This window comes from Hylobates moloch, unplaced genomic scaffold (genome assembly GCF_009828535.3).
Source record: "Hylobates moloch isolate HMO894 unplaced genomic scaffold, HMol_V3 SCAFFOLD_4, whole genome shotgun sequence".
Taxonomy (NCBI): Eukaryota; Metazoa; Chordata; class Mammalia; order Primates; family Hylobatidae; genus Hylobates; species Hylobates moloch.
This window is the reverse complement of record NW_026652279.1, coordinates 113,244,225-113,262,904: the sequence shown is the minus strand read 5'-3', so window position 1 is coordinate 113,262,904 and position 18,680 is coordinate 113,244,225. Positions and strand designations below refer to the sequence as shown.

Sequence of the window (18,680 nt, the reverse complement as noted above, 5' to 3'; positions counted from 1 at the left end):
AAAATGGACATGAAGTATATACTGTATAACACTGTTTAAAATTGAAAATGTTAAGTGTTTTTAAAGGCACACATAAAGGCAATGAAGAAGTCAAAGGTCAAAAAGATACACCAGGGTTTCATAAGAATTTATGGAACACTGCCATTCAGGTACGGGACATTACTTGCAGCTTTAACCTTAGAGTTCAGGAATGAAGATTACTAGTTTCTAGCTAAAGCAGTGAATGATAATGGCTTTGTAGGTTGTGATGAAAATCAATATTCCATTTTCACATATTTAGCATTATATCAAGTGACATTAACATTGAATTTTGGAAAGCAAGAATATAGATCAATTCTTTTAATGAAAACCATAACCAAAACTGAGCTCTAAATAACAAAGTTATGTTCATGTTTGAGTATATGACCCAAAGAAGCACAGACTTGTTAACTTGAATAATAAAAAAAAGTATATTAATAGGAATTCCAGACTTACGGGTGAACCTTAACAGTAACTCCATGACAAAATAATTTCTATTATTTACATTGTACACTAGGAAAGTGAAAATTAGGCTAAGATATAGCTGAACATTGCATTTCTTTCATCCTATAATCAAATGAAATTTATTCTTTTTTTTTTTTTTTTAAGACAGAGTCTCGCTCTGTCCCCCCAGGCTGGAGTACAATGGCGGGATCTCTGCTCACTGCAAGCTCCGCCCCCTGGGTTCACGCCATTCTCCTGCCTCAGCCTCCCAAGTATCTGGGACTACAGGCGTCCGCCACAACGAAATTTATTCGTCAGTTTCATTAATATACACTACTTCAGCGTCTCCAAACACTTGAAAATATACCCCAGCAAAGCTGTTTCCTTCAAGGTAAATGTGGTGAAATGGGAATCAGAAGTTTCAATACTATAATAACACCTTAATATTAAAGGAGCTTAGGCTGGTCTGAAGGTAGTTTTATTATCTCAATTGTTCACAGTCAGTTACAGATTGAACTCCTTGTTCTACTCTTTTCCCCTTCTCACTACCGTACTTGACTAGTCTTAAAAAATAAATAAATAAAATATTAAAGCAGCTTAGGTTTAACTATCCTTCTTTTCTTGATTCCATGAACTTGCTTATGAATTTTCCACAGCAGTTAGAAATTGATCAGTTCCATCTCCAGTAGTTACAGACTGGGAAAGTGACATCTACCAATATATTCCTTCAATATATTTTATGGAATATATCCCATAAAAACAATACTGTGACAAAGAATTTCTAGGTCCAGAAGCAGTCTTTTTAATAAAATTTTGCCTTTATGGAAAAAATCAAACTTTCTCATAAGGCTTCTCTGTGAATTTCAAAAGGGTCCTACATCCATGTACTCCATTTCAGCCATTAATTTCTTCTGTTCATTGCAGAATGCTTGCCACTGGTGTATGTTTACAATGTTTTCCATTGGATCTGCATAGGAAATTAATCAGGCACCATTTGTATCGAGCATAATGTAGACAAGAACATGTCATTAATATACTCATCCTAGTTATAGTGAAGAACCTAAGACATGAACAAACCTATTGAGCTCAGTTTTTGAGGCCACACACTATACTAAGTGCGGAAATGACTATAAAGACAGCAATGAGCACTTTGTTCTTAGCCTCTCAATTCTGAGAGTCACCAAGAAAGGATACATCTGCATGATTTGAACTTATATTAAGAAAACCTACTTACTGTAAACTCCCCGTGTTATACACCGCTCTATAGTGGTCTTTTGTAAGAATGCTTATATAGATTTTAGCAAAGAAACAATTCCAGATAAATTATCATAATACTATCTTCAAGCAACATTCCTCTAGAAATTAGCTTCATCAGCTTTATTTCTGCATATTAAAGGAAATTCAGTTAAAGCGAACACGCAAAACAGGGAGAACATTTGAAGGCAGAACAACCAGTTCCACTTCTGCAAATTAAGCAAAATTAAGCAAAAATAAAGGAAACAGGCAAAGGGAAGGAACTCAAGAGCTGTTTGCAGCAGTGATCCGTTACAAGTTCTACGCGCTTCTCCTGGAGCTCCAAGAGATAAGGAGGGGAAAGGAAAGAAGGCACCACGCAGAAGCCTAAACTTACTCTTGGTACAACTTAGAATATTCATTGAATTCAGCCTAAGAAGTCTGGGCTATCTGGATTCAGTGGGAATGTCTGGGAAGGAGTGGCATTTGCTTTCTCCGTTTGAAACCCTGGGAGCTGTACCAGACAGTACCCCAAACCCCTTGGTTACCCTGCAGAGGCGGCTCAGGGCATGGTTTCCCAAGCACACACCTGCAGGGCCGGGCAGCTCCTCCCCTCTTTCCCTCCTGTCCTCAGGGATGAACCAAAGTCCCTCCGGCGCACCGTTAGCCCGAGGGCCACCCGGCTCACGCAGGCACTACCCAGCCCGGGGTGAAGCCGGAGCGCTCGCCGCCGTCCCGGCTCCGCTTCCCGGAGCCACACAGCGGAGGTGGCGCGCAGCTGGACACCGGCACCACCAGGATGCGCATTACAATAAAACTTGGGGGAGCAAGTCCACACTCGCGCCGACGTGGAGGCACAGCCCCTGACGCGGGCTCGGGGGCCGTCGGCCCGTCCCGCCCTCCTTGCGGCCGAATGGCAGCAGTCCATACCTGTCCTCGGAGACGCTGATGACGCCCTCCTCTTTGGGCACAATCACGGCCATATTCACCACCTCCTGGGACCCCTCCATCCGCTGCAGCAGGATCGGCTTGCGGGTCAGAGGCTTGGGCTGGAGCTCCGCCGCCATCGGAGGAGGGGGCGCGCCTCGGGCGCCGCCGCCAACCGCGCCGCGGGGCCGGGCTGAGGAGACTGCTGGAGCACGGACACAGGTTGAGACAGAGACTCTGGCTGGCCGGAGCGGAACGCCGGAAACCGGCGAGCATAGCCTGGCCGCCTCTCTCGGGAACGACTCCGCGCTCCCTGCTTCAGGCACCAAAACCGCCACGACCTGGGACGCAAGCCGGCGCCACTACCGAGGAGGGGGCGGAGAGCCGGGGGGGCGGAGCCCGTGTGGGCGGGGCCTGCCGCAGGGGGTAGCCGCTGGTGGGCGCGAGGGCGGCTCCACTTCCGGGAGGGTGGTGAAGGAGGAGGGGAAACCTGGAGCAGGAGGCGGGAATCTGGTATCCCAATGCGCGTGCGTCAGTCCCCCAAGCCCATTTTCCCCCCTCCCCTCCGCGACTCGCCGGGCGCTGCAGCACCACTAGGACGCATGCGCTTTTCCTTCCCCGCGGTCTTCTTTCTGCCTTCCACACCCAAGGTTTAGTCCCCTCCCTCTTTAACCTCCCGTGAACGCGCGTATACACACCCCTGGGGACGCGCTTTCCAGAGGCCATGCCCCTTCGAAATTCCCTGAAAAGAGGGCGGAGGTGGGACGGGGAAAGGAGTGCGTCAGCAAGACCGGAAAGAGAAGAGGCCTGCAGGAAGGAAAGCAGCCCAACTAGTTGGGACGTGACTGGGCATGCGCGCGGGCTACCTGGCCTAGCGGTCTTAACAATGAAGCGCGGCGGGAGGCCGCTTATTGCTCCCAACATGCACCAGGCCCAGGCTGCCGGAGGGCACCCAGTGGCCTCCTGGGAGTCGTAGTTTCTTGGAGCCTTCACCCCCTTGTCCTGGAATGACCTATCGCCCACTTCTCTGCGCTGTGGGCCTGAGGAGCTCAGCGGCCTCCAGGGCCATTAGCCAAGTCAGGACCCAGACTTGCCTCTATGGGAACTGAGGGGAAGCCCCCAGCTGAGTAGAACGTCACCACTCGTAGGGTCAGACTGATGCTCAGAATAGTGGCACGGAAGGGGCATGGAAGGGAGAGAATCTTTCATACGGACATCTTCAAGGGATCTCAGAGATCATCTGTGGTGTCTATCCTCTCGTTTTCTTAGATGGCTAAATTACTCAGCCAAGGTTACTTTAGTGCAAAGTTAGGGCTAAACAACCCCTCCTTCCCTCCAGACTTGAACCCAGACCCCTAGTGCTGGCTTGTTTCCATTTCCCCAGCAATCCAGCCTTTTTAGCTTGCTCCAGACACAATGGACAGAGTTACTGTGGTTACTGACTGAATGTTAGGTGCCTACCACAAGGCCTGACATGTGGGGTTGATCGTGAAGACTAAACTCCGATTTTTTATCTTGCCCAAATTCCAAAGGAGTCTGGGGAGTCATGGCCTACAAAACCCATAAATTCTCATCAGATGGGTTTTGACCGTGTATATCATGACTTACTTTCCAATCTGACTCTGGCGTAACAAGGAAGAAAATAAAAATGTTTTACCCCAAATTATATTTCCTTGCCATGCCTTAAAATTGCCCTGCAAAGTCTCTTGTGGGAAAAATCCACATTCTATATCCCCTTTCCCCTTTGTTTTCCTTCCTTCCTACACACAGGAGATAACCAACTAAGAGCCGGGCACCCTTTTAGGTCTGGTAAGGAACATTTTACAACCTGCTCTCTCTGAAGGCTGCTATCTGAAAGATTCCTCTGCACAATAAAACTTGGTCTCCACAATCCTTTACCTTAACCTGAACATTCCTTTCCATTGATCCCAGATTTTCAGATAAACTCAACCAATTGTCAACCAAAAAATGTTTAAATTTACCTATAGCCTTGAAGCCCCCACTTTAAGTTGTCCCGCTTTTCTGAACCAAACCAATGTATTTCTTAAATGTATTTGATTGATGTCTCATGCCTTCTTAAAATATATAAAACTAAGCTGTACCCCGACCACCTTGGGCCATGTTCTCAGGCCCTCCTAAGGGCTGTGTCACAGGCCACGGTCACTCATATTTGGCTCAGAATAAATATCTTAAAATATTTTACAAAGTTTAATTCTTTTCATCAATAGTCATGATGTGATAACCTCCACTGAACAATCCCAGAATTAAGTTAGCTGAAGAGTAGTAATGGTCTATGTGGTGTGATTGAGTTGCAGGGCTCTGGAAGTGAGAGAAATAATGCCATAGCTGGGAAAAGAAAGGGACAGGCCTTGTGGAAATGTATTTCTAAAGTAGGTGTTTGGTAGCCAAGGATCTCACAGATCACTAGAGACATAAGAGAACAGGTGCAAAGAACTTGTCTCAAAGCACACAGGGCAACTCTTTACCACCTCCCATTTTGCAGAAATTCTGTAAGCACCTTGAAATAGGATTGAGGTATTTTCCAACTGCAGGACCTAATGCAGGCATTTCACTTCTCTGAGTCTCAGGTTCCACATCTATTTAAATAGGGCATAACACCTACATCAGGTGGTTCTGGTGGCAGTTACAGTTATGACCCAGATACCTTCCCCCATCCCCTTAAAGTTACAAAGGAGGTAGCACTGGCTGCTCCCACCCCAGGCTTTATGGGAATTAGAACCTGAATAGCATTACCATAACCCTGAGTCTGACCCTCAATTCCAAAGAGCCAGAATCTCTATCTTGTCAATCATTCAAGAAATATTTAATAACTACTAGTGATAGGCAGGGGGAACACAGATTTGAATGCAGACCTCTCAATTCTCAAGAATCTCACAGATCACTAGAGACAGATAAAAGAATGGGTCATGACAGGGAAGGATGATGGCAAGAGTTATAATAGGGGACTCAGGAAGCTGAGGTAACACAGGAGAAATGCCTAACAGGACCTGCAGTGGAGAGGGTTGGGCAGGAAAAGCTACATAGAGGAGGTGGAGGCTAGACAGAGTCTTGAAGGGTGAGCAGGTGCAGTCTGGTTACATGAGCTCAAAGAGTATTCGGGAGAGGGGTGAGTAAAGTGGAGGGAGTCCTCGCATGCTTGTTAGGGAAGTGAAAGGCTTACGAAGAGAGAGGTGAAGGTGAGGACATTACAGGAGCTGAGTTTGGACCATGGACTGATGCACCTTGTTCTTGGTTGGAAGGGATGCACCCTGGGCACCTGCCACATCATCCTCAGGTGGGATGGGTACTCAAACTATCAATTACTATCAATGTGGCAGCTGCTACATTGGAAGTGCTGTGAAGTGCAGTGAGAACTGGAGACCCTGACCTGTGTCTGGCTGTTAAATCAGGGAAAGTTTTCTGGAACAGAAAGAGCTCATCTGGAGTTTGGAACTAGTAAATCCAGACAGAGGAAACAGCATGTGCAAGAGGTGAGAAGTTGAGAGAATTGCCTCATCTCTTCTGGGAACCTCTAGTAGCTGGAGGGCAAAGTTTGAGGAGGGAGGAAGGTCAAGATATTGGGCTGGAAATATGGACAGGTGTGGACAAGCTCCTTGTTTAGGAGCTTGGGTTTCAACCTTCATGTGATGGAGAACTGTTGTGTCCTCAGAGCAAGTCTCTGCTGTGACCAGCACAAGTTCAAGCTCCTGGAATGATACAAGAGACATCTACTGCCCTTGGAGGTCATCGTTGGAAGGGGAAAAGAGAGCTAGTGACTGTAGAAATTCACTGTGAGCCACATACTCCAGCACTCTATCCTCATAATTGTGTAATTACAATTGTATTATAATCGTCAGAACCCTTGGTTGCAGGTAACAAAAACACAACTGGCTAAAAAAAGAAAGGCATAGGTTATTATTGGCTTATGCCATAGAAAGTCAGAGAGGCAAAGTGCCTTTCTTGCAGTCACACAGTTATAACAGATGACAGCGGTTACATACACCCACGTCTGTCTGTCTCCCTCACTTCCAAGTTCATTTATTCAAATATTCCCACCCCATTGATTATTTGGCTTCCTAGGAGACTTCTGATTCACTGACCATCGCACTTTTCACTGTCCAACGTAGTCATAAGATTACATGTTATTATATGTAATGAGCTAAAACCAGTGCCTGCCACCCAGTAACCACCATGTAGGGTTTGCCATTATATTATTATTATCCATTATCCCCTTCATGTTCTCACTTCCCTCCTTTCACTACTTAACTCCGATTGTCCATTATCCTAACAGTCTCTTGCAAACACCCATAGCATCCTTGCCTCTCTCTCATTCTTGGCAGGCAAAACCCTAATCCTGACCAATCCAACTTTTCACTTACTTCATATCTGCTTTGAACTTGGCAGGAGAAAATTGCACAAACATTCTGATTGGTCTCACTCTAGACTCACAACTGTAGGTCTCTGGTAATTCTCTTTAATTAGAAAGTTGGCCAGGCACGGTGACTCACGCCTGTAATCACAGCACTTTGGGAGGCTGAGATGGGCGTATCACTTGAGGTTAGGAGTTCGAGACCAGCCTGGCCAACACGGTGAAACCCCATTTCTACTAAAAATACAAAAATTTGCTGGGTGTGGTGGCGCATGCCTGTAATCCCAGCTACTTGGGAGGCTGAGGCAGGAGAATCGCTTGAACCCAAGAGGCAGAGGTTGCAGTGAGCCGAGATCGCACCACTGCACTCCAGCCTGGGTGACAGAGCAAGACTCCATCTCAGAAAAAAATAAAAAGAAAGTGGAAGCAATGAGAAGCTGTCTCATCTTCATGTTATCGGATCTATCAACCTGCCTGTATCTGTACCCGTATTCTTCCATACTCTCTGCCTTTCTTCTGTAACAATGGAAAAAGACTCTGCTCCCATTTAAGGCCAGCGTGAGTAAACCTCTCTTTCCTCATTGAAGATTCCTGCAGTTATTCACTCTCTATGTTGCGCCACATTTTCCTTCTCTATTGGATCTTTCCCAGTGGAGTATAAACGTGCACTACTCTGTCTCCTATTTTTTAAATAAAGAAACACAGGCCAGGCGTGGTAACTCACACCTGTAATCCCAGCATATTGGGAGGCTGAAGCAGGTGGATCACTTGAGCTCAGGTTTTGAGACCAGTCTGGCAACATGAAGAAACTCAGTCTTTTCAAAAAATACAAAAATTAGCAGGGTGTGGTGGCATGCACCTGTGGGCCCAGCTACTCAGGAGGCTGAGGTGGGAAGATTGCTTGAACCCTGGAGTCAGAGGTTGCAGTGAGCCAATATCGTGCCACTGCACTCCAGCCTGAGCAACAGAGTGAGACTCCGCCCCGGTCTAATAAATAAATAAATAAATAAATAAATAAATAAATAAATAAACCACAAAACTGTTCTAGCTGCACATTCTCCTCCATTTCTTCATTCTTCTTCTCAGAAAATTACTCAGTTTGTTTGGACTTAGAATTTCCACATCCTTATTTCCCCTTCTCTCTTCAACTATCTTAAGAATCTTCCTAAATCTACACATCGTTAGAACTTCTCTTGACAAGATCAAACAACCTCTGTCTCACCAAATGCAATGGCCATTTCTTCCACCTCATCTTAATTTGCTTCTCAGAAGCATTCAGCACAATTGACCACTCTTCTTGCCTTGACACTCTTCCTTTGGTTTTCACGGCTTCACACTTTCTTAGTTTTCCTCCTAGGACGTTGGTGCTCTTCACTGGCTTATCCTCCTGGACTTCACTCTTCAATTCTGCAGTGCTCTAGGATTCAGTCTTCAGCCCTCTTCTCTTCCTTATCTACACTCTTTCTAGGTGATCTTACCTAATTTTAATGGCTCTATTTGTTTCCTATTGCTGCTGTAACAAATTGCCACAGACTTAGTAGCTTAAAACAACACAAATTTATTCTCTCATGTTTCTTGGGGTCAAAAGTCCAAAAGGGGTCTTTCTGGGCCAAAGTCAAGAGTTTCAACAGGATTGATTCCTTATGAGGCACTGAGGGGAAAACCCATTGTCTTGCCTTTTTCAGCTTCTAGTGGCCATCTGTATTCTTGAGTTTGTAACCCCTTCCTCCTTCTTTAAATTGTGTCACTCCAGTCTCTGCCTTTGTTGCCACATCACCTTCTCCAATTCTAACTTCTCTGTCCTCTGTCTTTTTTTGTTTGTTTTTGTTTTTGTGATGAAATCTCACTCTGTTGCCCAAGCTGGAGTGCAGTGGCACAATCTCGGCTCACTGCAACCTCTGCCTCCTGGGTTCAAGTGATTCTCCTGCCTCAGCCTCCCGAGTAGCTGAGACTACAGGCCCACGCCACCATGCCTGGCTAATTTTTGTATTTTTAGTAGAGAAGGGGTTTCACCATGTTGGCCAGGCTGGTCTTTAACTCCTGACCTCGTGATCCACCTGCCTCTGCCTCTCAAAGTGCTGGGATTACAGGCATGAGCCACCTCACCCGGCCAGTCCTCCCTCTTATAAAGACTGTTGTGACTACATGGGACTTGCCCAGCTATCCAGGATAATCTCCTCGTCTCAAGATCCTTAACTTAATCACATTTGCAAAGTCCCTTTTGCCGTATTTGTCAGTTCCAAGGATTGGGCTGTAGACATATTTGGGGAATTGTTATTCAGCCAACTGTGGTCTTAAGTACCTTACTCCCAAATTCTCATCTCCAGCTCTGACCTCACTCCTGAATTCCAGACTAATATATCTAATGACTTCTCCACTTTGTCACTTACTGTTTAATAGATGTTTTAAATGTTCCCAAACAGTATCTTTAAATCTACCGCATCTGTCACCCAATTGTTCAAAAGTAAGTTCCTAGGAGTCATCCTTGATTCTCCTCTTTTTCTCATTACTCATATCCAAACCATTAACAAGTCCTGTCAGCTCCACCTCCGAAGTATATCTTGACTTGTCTCACTTTATGCTGTCTCTACCTTGGTCCAGGTTGCCATAATCTCTGGCCCCTGGCACAGTAGCCTAACTGGTTTCTCTGCTTCTTCTCTTGAACTCTTCTCATCAACCCCGTACAATCAATTTTTAATCACAGTAGCCAGAGTGATTTTCGTTTTAAAATATAAACCATATTATATTCCTCCACTGCTTTCAATTCATCAGTGCTTATCATTACACTTGGGATAAAACGCCTCACCAATCTCACCTCTCCTCCTGCTCAGTAATGGCTTAGAAAGTCCACAGAAACACAAACTTCCTTCCTACTGGTGGTCTTTGCACCAGCTATGTGCATCTCCTAGTTATTTTCTTCTCACCCTTCAGGCTTCAGCTCCAATGTTAGCTCCTAAAAGAGTCTTACCCAGCTGGGCGCATTGGCTCATTCCTGTAATGCCAGCACTTTGGGAGGCTGAGGCGGGCGGATCATTTGAGGTCAGGAGATCAAGACCAGCCTGGCCAACATGGCGAAATCCTGTCTCTACTAAAAATACAAAAATTAACTGGGCGTGGTGGCATGCGCCTGTAGTCCCAACTATTGAGAGGCTGAGGCACAAGAATCACTTGAACCCAGGAGATGGAGGTTGCAGTGAGCCAAGATTATACCACTGCACTCTAGCCTGGGTGACAGAGTGAGACACCATCTCAAAAAAAAAAAAAAAACAGAGTCTTACCTACCACCTCTAAAGTACCCCACCTCTTCATAACACTCACTGTCATATCACTTTGTTTTATTTTCTTCACAGTACTTACCTCTGCCCAAAATCATCTTGTTTGTTTCTTATGCATTCCTTAGTCTCCCTTCTCTAGAAGAGAAGCACTGGGAGAGAAAGGATCTTGACTGTCTGTGCACCATTGTATTCCTAGCCCCTAAAGTAGCACCTGGCATGTTAGGAGGCATGTTTTAAATACTTGTTGAATGAATGACTAGCCAGAGGCAGGTCCAGATTTGTTTAACTCTATTCCATTAAAGCATAATAGAAACACTGGAATCTGGAATTTGCCCTAATTTGTGGGATGGGGCTGACTTTGGGAAAAAATACACAACTGCAGGTATGTCCAACAGGCATAGGAAAATATCAGTATGGTAAAGGCAACAGGTTAGTAATTTGTATCCAAGAGAAAAGTATAGCATGAAATAAATGAGGTGTTCTAATAGACAGGTAGGAGAAACTTTGAAAAATTACAGCTTCTGGACTTCCTGATAGAGGAAGACTACCCTAGTAGTTCTTAACCTTTTAGGTCACAGACTTTATTAAAAATCAGATCAACATTATACATCTGCTAGAGGAGGAGGCATGTACCCATGTACAAACTAAATTTTTCATGCAATTTCAGAAGGCACACAACCATCAGACATCCAGCCTGAGAATTCCTGCCTGCTCTGGGAAAATGTAAGACTACTTAGCCCCACTCTCTACCACACAAGAAAGGGCATTCTGACGGGGATCAAGGACAGAAAGGAGTAGACTTCTAGAAAAATGATTTTCAAATTTCTTTGTTCATATACCACTTTAAATAATTTTGAAAAACTGCTAACCCCTTGCAGAAATTAAGTATAATTTTAAATGTTTGAGTCTGAATTCTAGCACCTTGTAAATATTAACATTTATTATAAAGATTTTTACATTTGAGAATCTCTTATTGATTCCCCTTGTAATACTATCTGAAACAAAAATATTTATGTGTGACTATGTATATATAAATTAAAATTCTATAATTTGTTTAATATACTAAGGCCATAAGCTCTAATTTTTCAAAGTTTCTTCTAGATTAACTGATGATTACAATGGTTAGTTCACAATAGTTAAAACAACCAAAATATATTACAGTTTTGTGTAAAATATTAAACAAAAAAGTAAATTTTCTTTTTTTTTTTTTTCAGGTACAGAGTCTGGCTGGAGTGCAGTGGTGTGATCTCAGCTCATTGCAACCTCTGCCTCCCTGGTTCAATCGATTCTCCTGCCTCAGCCTCCTGAGTAGCTGGAGTTACAGGCACCTGCCACCATGCCTGGCTAATTTTTTGGTATTTTTTTAGTAGAGACAGTGTTTTACCATGCTGGCCAGGCTAGTCTCGAACTCCTAACTTCAGGTGATCCACCTGCCTCAGCCTCCCAAAGTGCTGGAATTATAGGCATAAGCCACCATGCCCGGCCAAAAGTAAATTTTTAATAAAAATTTTTATTGGAGATGAACAAGACTGGCTTTTTATATATCCCTGTATTCAAAAATAAATAATAATTTATTGTTAGAATTAAGCAGGATGCAGGATCAATTCTATTTCTATATTTTATTTTGTAAATGTAAGGACTGAGCAACCTCATTTACGTAAATGGAGGGAATGGAGAGAGTTTTGGTGTAACAATGCCACTCAGTTCTTTTTTTCTTTCTTTTTTTTTTTTTATACGATGTTTCACTCTTGTTGCCCAGGCTGGAGTGCAATGGCCCGATCTTGGCCCACTGCAACCCCTGCCTCCCAGATTCAAGCAATTCTCCTGCCTCAGCCTCCCAATAGATGGGATTACAGGCATGTGCCACCACACCCGGCTAATTTTGCATTTTTAGTAGAGACGGGATGTCACCATGTTGGCCAGGCTGGTCTCGAACTCCTGACCTCAGGTGATCCACCCATCTTGGCCTCACAAAGTTCTAGGATTACAGGTGTAAGCCACCGCACCCAGCCACCACTCAGTTCTTTGAACTCTTTTTGAGTTAAATGTGAAAAATCACACAGTTGGGAGATAATTTTTGCAAGTCATATATCTGGTGAGGTTCTTATATCTAGAATATCTAAAGAACTCTTACAACTCAATAATAAAAAGACAACTCCATTTTTAAATGGGCAAAGGATCTGAGTAGACATGTCTCTAGAGGAGATATACAAATGGCCAATAAACACATGAAAAGATGCTCAATATCATTAGCCACCAAGGAAATGCAAGTCAAAACCAATGAGATAGCACTTTACTACTACTAGAATGGCTATAATAAAAAAGATACGTGACAACAAATATTGGCAAGGATATGGTGAAATTTCTTTCTTTCACTGCTGGCGGGAATGTAAAATGGTACTGCCTCTTTGGAAAACAGTCTGGCAATTCTTCAAAATGTTAAACATAGTGTTACCATATGACCCAGCAATTGCACTTCTAGCTATCTACCCAAGAGAAGTAAAAACTTAGGTTCATATAAAAACCTGAACGTAAATGTCCAAAGTAGCATTATTCGTAATAGCCAAGAAGTGGAAATAACCCAAGTGTCCTTCAACTGATACATAGATAAAATGTGGTATATCCGGCCAGGCGTGGTGGCTCACACCTGTAATCCCAGCACTTTGAGAGGCTGAGGCGGGTGGATCATGAGGTCAGGAGTTTGAGACCAGCCTGGCCAACATGGCGAAACCCCATCTCTACTAAAAATACAAAAAGTAGCTGGCTGTGATGGTGGGCGCCTGTAATCCCAACTACTCAGGAGCCTCAGGCAGGAGAATCACTTGAACCCTGGGTGGTGGAGGTTGCAGTGAGCCGAGATTGTGTCATTGCACTCCAGCCTGGGCGACAAGAGCAAGACTCTGTCTAAAAAAAAAGAAAAAAAAAAAATGATATATCCATACAGTGTGATAGTATTCAGCAATAAAAATAATTTTTTTTTCTTTTTTGAGATAGATTCTCACTCTGTCACCCAGACTGAAGTGCAGTGGCACAATCATAGCTTATTGTAGCTTCAAACTCCTTGGTTAAAGCAATCTTCCTACCTCAGCCTCCCAAGTAGCTAGGCCTACTGGCACACGCCATCATGCCCCACCAACTTTTAAACATTTTTTGTAGAGACATGTTCTCATTACCAGGTTAGTCTTGAGCTCCGGGGCTCAAGTGATACTCCTGCCTTGGTCTCTCAAAGTGCTGGGACTGCAGGTGTGAGCCACCACACCTGGCAGCATCACATTCTTATGTATTTTCCACCAAATTTTAGAGCTGCAGATTTTTATGGAAAAAGTCTACTGTGTAACCTACTTATCAAAATGCTATTGTCAAACCAATTAGGTAAATCAGACTTATTTTCTGTTATAAAAATCCAACCTCGTTTTTTCCATCCAAAAAAATTAATATCATTTTGAAGAATACTGTAAAAATATAATAGAATGTATCTTTTAAGATGGACTATTAAATGTAGTCAAGATTTCAATGATATATATACAATAATTATCCATTTTTAATAATTTATTAAAATAGTAAACCAATATGCTTTTCTTATTACTTAATATAATCTAATGTGTGGCTTAAGTTACAAATTTTTGGGAAACAAGAAAAATAAAAGACCTGACATGATATTCTTTTTTTTATTATTATTATACTTTAAGTTTTAGGGTACATGCACACAACGTGCAGGTTTGTTATATATGTATACATGTGCCATGTTGGTGTGCTGCACCCATTAACTTGTCATTTACATTAGGTATATCTCCTAATGCTATCCCTCACCCTCTCCCCACCCCACAACAGGCCCCGGTGTGTGATGTTCCCCTTCCTGTGTCCAAGTCTTCTCATTGTTCAATTCCCACCTATGAGTGAGAACATGCGGTGTTTGGTTTTCTGTCCTTGTGATAGTTTGCTGAGAATGATGGTTTCCAGCTTCATCCATGTCCCTACAAAGGACATGAACTCATCATTTTTTGTGGCTGCATAGTATTCCATGGTGTATTGTGCCACATTTTCTTAATCCAGTCTATCATTGTTGGACATTTGGGTTGGTTCCAAGTCTTTGCTATTGTGAATAGTGCCACAATAAACATACGTCTGCATGTGTCTTTATAGCAGCATGATTTATACTCCTTTGGGTATATACCCGGTAATGGGATGGCTGGGTCAAATGGTATTTCTAGTTCTAGATCCCTGAGGAATTGCCACACTGTCTTCCACAATGGTTGAACTAGTTTACAGTCCCACCAACAGTGTAAAAGTGTTCCTATTTCTCCACATCCTCTCCAGCACCTGTTGTTTCCTGACTTTTTAATGATCACCATTCTAACTGGTGTGAGATGGTATCTTATTGTGGTTTTGATTTGCATTTCTCTGATGGCCAGTGATGATGAGCATTTTTTCATGTGTCTTTTGGCTGCATAAATGTCTTCTTTTGAGAAGTGTCTGTTCATATCCTTTGTCCACTTTTTGATGGGGTCGTTTGTTTTTTTCTTGTAAATTTGTTTGAGTTCATTGTAGATTCTGGATATTAGCCCTTTGTCAGATAAGTAGATTGCAAAAATTTTGTCAAAGGCCTTTTCTGCATCTATTGAGATAATCATGTGGTTTTTATCTTTCTGTTTATATGCTGGATTACATTTATTCATTTGCATATGTTAAAGCAGCCTTGCATCCCAGGGATAAAGCCCACTTGATCATGGTGGATAAGCTTTTTGATGTGCTGCTGGATTCGGTTTGCCAGTATTTTATTGAAGATTTTTGCATCGATGTTCATCAGGGATCTTGGTCTAAAATTCTCTTTTTTTGTTGTGTCTCTGCCAGGCTTTGGTATCAGGATGATGCTGGCCTCATAAAATGAGTCAGGGAGAATTTCCTCTTTTTCTATTGATTGGAATCGTTTCAGAAGGAATGGTACCAGCTCCTCCTTGTAGCTCTGGTAGAATTCGGCTGTGAATCCTTCTGGTCCTGGACTTTTTTTTGGTTGGTAGGCTATTAATTATTGCCTCAATTTCATAGCCTATTATTGGTCTATACAGAGATTCAACTTCTTCCTGGTTTAGTCTTGGGAGGGTGTACGTGTCAAGGAATTTATCCATTTCTTCTAGATTTTCTAGTTTATTTGCATAGAGGTGTTTACAGTATTCTCTGATGGTAGTTTGTATTTCTGTGGGATCGGTGGTGATATCCCCTTTATTATTTTTTATTGTGTCTATTTGATTCTTCTCTGTTTTCTTCTTTATTAGTCTTGCTAGCGGTCTATCAATTTTGTTGATCTTTTCAAAAAACCAGCTCCTGGATTCATTAATTTTTTGAAGGGTTTTTTGTGTCTCTATCTCCTTCAGTTCTGCTCTGATTTTAGTTATTTCTTGCCTTCTGCTAGCTTTTGAATGTGTTTGCTCTTGCTTCTCTAGTTCTTTTAATTGTGATGTTAGGGTGTCAATTTTAGATCTTTCCTGCTTTCTCTTGTGGGCATTTAGTGCTATAAATTTCCCTCTACACACTGCTTTGAATGTGTCCCAGAGATTCTGGTATGTTGTGTCTTTGTTCTCGTTGGTTTCAAAGAACATCTTTACTTCTGCCTTCATTTTGTTATGTACCCAGTAGTCATTCAGGAGCAGGTTGTTCAGTTTCCATGTAGTTGAGCAGTTTTGAGTGAGTTTCTTAATCCTGAGTTCTAGTTTGATTGCACTGTGGTCTGAGAGACAGTTTGTTACAATTTCTGTTCTTTTACATTTGCTGAGGAGTGCTTTACTTCCAACTATGTGGTCAGTTTTGGAATTGGTGTGGTGTGGTGCTGAGAAGAATGTATATTAACAGAAATATTTAAAAGGCAAGGAACACCAGAAAGATCTATGGGTTCAATTGCCTTATTAACCATCACAGTTTCCTGCAAATCAATATTTTGGTATTTGTTGTTGTTGCCCAAGAGGTTTTTTTTCTCTTACCCAGGGCAATGCATCACAGTACATTCTAGGATGGATAAAGGCTATAAAATTGGGAGAATGTCTGATGTGAATGTTAGCACATCCTCAGGCAAACTGGTTATAGGAAAAAGTACCTATAAACATTAAAGATCTGGCGGGGCCCAGTGGCTCATGCCTGTAATCCCAGCACTTTGGGAGGCCGAGGTGGGTGGATCACCTGAGGTCAGGAGTTCAAGACCAGCCTGGCCAACATGGTGAAACCCTGTCTCTCTTTAGTAAAAATACAAAAATTAGCCAGGCATAGTGGTGGGCGCCTGTAATCCCAGCTACTTGGGAGGCTGAGGGAGGAGAATCACTTGAACCCAGGGGGTGGAGGTTGCAGTGAGCTGAGATCATGCCACTTCATTCCAGCCTGGGTGACAGAGAGAAACTCCATCTAAAAAAATAAAAATAAAAAAATTAAAGATCTGGAAACAGATTTATATTTACTTGTATTTATTTTTTTGCCCAGAGGCCATGCTAATTTTCTGTCATCCCAATTTTAGAATATGTGCTGCCGAAGCGAGCACTGGAAATGGATATTCTTAAAATGAGGCTTGTCAGTGTACCACTTGACGAGTTTTCACAGACCTGGGCCACAATTTGGACAACTCTAGTCTAGGAAACAGAAAGTGAGGCCGCAGCTCTAGTGGTGGTTGGAGCTTTTTGGTAGGGGGAAGATTAAAGGGATTATTCTCAATAGCTGGACTAAGGTAATTTCTTTTGGATCGACTACTCACCCTTGGAAGGCCAATTAGGAAATGGTATGGGGCTGGAGAAAAGAAGTCCCATAGCAGAGTCAAAGGCCCTTGCTACTAGTAGAGAGCATGCATTTTTCTGGCACATCCTCAGCAACCCGAATTGACAACAGAAGGCTGGGCTGGGATCTGGGGCTCCTGGCTTCATCAGATGAAACCACACAAAGCAAGAGGAATCTAGGAGCAGACAGTGTTCTGAGACATAGTTAGGCAGTCAGTCAGCAGACTGTAAACCAACATCCAGACTAGCATCAAGGGCAAGATTCAAATCTGTGATGATAGCTTAGGAAATCAATGCAGGGTCCTGGGGCTCAAGGAACTCGTGTTCTGAGCAGGAGGTCTAGGCATGATCTTAGGTGTCAGAATTAGGAACAAAGTAGGAGTAGAACCACTTAATAGGGTGTCCTGTAGCAAATCACTTAATCAATTGGAACCCCGCCCTTTCTTCATCTGTAGCATGTGGATAATCACAGCACCAATCTTATGAGTTGTGAAGTATAAATGTGATCATTTGAGGGAATAAACACAGTGTTGGCAAATAGCTACAAATAGCTACTCCAAGGGAAGAGGAGAAATATGAGAAAGAGTTGGAAGGGAACCACAGGGAGGACAGACAGAAGAAAGGGAGTAGAGATGATGTCACAAAACAAGGAAGAAATATAATAATTAGAACTGAGTCACAGGTCAAAGCCAGGCCATTTTGCTGTGGAAGGTCCAACATTCCAAAGATCAAAATTCTGAGACTAGAGAGTTATGGATAACTTCCACCTTCATTTTTAAGTCAGGTGTTTAGAATGAACTCAAGTGAATGTTCTTGCTGACTTAATTATGCATTGGTAAAATTCCTACGGTATAAAACTAACGGTCGCTTGGCGTTTAACTATCATGATGAATAATGCTTCTCCAGAAGAATGTCTTTTAGTTACAACCAGGAAGATCAGATAAACATCTTCCAGTTTGTCTTCCTTTTCCTTTCCTGGTTCTCCGGCAGCAGGCATGTAACTCCTTCAGCAATAAGGTTTTGTGGTTCTGATGCCTGGCTGCACACCAGAATGCCTGGGAAATTTTTGAAAATACAGACTCCTGGACCCTCTCCCAAATGACTAAATTTGGTTTTGCAAGAGCTTTGCCTGAGAACCTGAATTTTTATAAAGTATTTCCAGATTAGTACAATGCAAGTGGCTTCATCTCCATGCTTCGTCTAATGTGGAAACTGTGGACCTGGGAATTCAATGGAAGTGTGCAGGAAGAGTGACCAGCAATATGGAGGGCAAGGCCTCCAACCACGGGATACATCTCTTATTTCCTTTTATTTCCCAGTGTGAGGGACTGGCCAGCCTACTTGCTTTTCCACTATTGGCAGTAAGTTTCTCTTTCCTATAGACCATGGAGTAACACAACACAGGCTGCAGCTTTCCCCCTACTCACCTGTTTTGGAAGCCGCCTAAGGTTTTTGTAAGGTTTCCCTCTACACTTTCTCCACCTTTCCAGTCTTCTCCATGCCTCTTTAACCTAGGCAAGTGTGTGCTAACAATAGGTTTTCATATACATAAAGGGCTAAATTAAGGCTTATCTATCCTTTTTAATGGACTTTATATTTTAAGAGCAGATTTAGGTTCACAGCACTATTGAGCAGAAAGTGCAGAGTTGCCATGTGCCACCT

At 42.9% G+C, this 18,680-nt stretch overlaps 1 protein-coding gene across 5 annotated transcripts in view; it reads right to left on the bottom strand.

Moving 5' to 3' along the window:
- The window catches only part of WDFY2 (WD repeat and FYVE domain containing 2), a 322,692-nt gene that overhangs the window by 180,349 nt on the left and 123,663 nt on the right, over nucleotides 1-18,680 (bottom strand). For 3 of the 5 annotated variants that reach the window (XR_004247762.2, XM_058437930.1, XM_032150933.2), the window contains exon 1: nucleotides 2,626-2,969. The exons of 1 other annotated variant lie outside the window; for it this stretch is intronic. Coding sequence is in view for 3 of the 4 variants with exons in the window: in XM_058437930.1 (XP_058293913.1) it covers nucleotides 2,626-2,762 (137 nt within the window). In the remaining variant the exon portion in view is untranslated. Of the gene's footprint in view, nucleotides 1-2,625; nucleotides 2,977-18,680 lie in introns of those variants that run through there. One more of the 5 variants, XM_058437933.1, reaches the window with a different exon arrangement.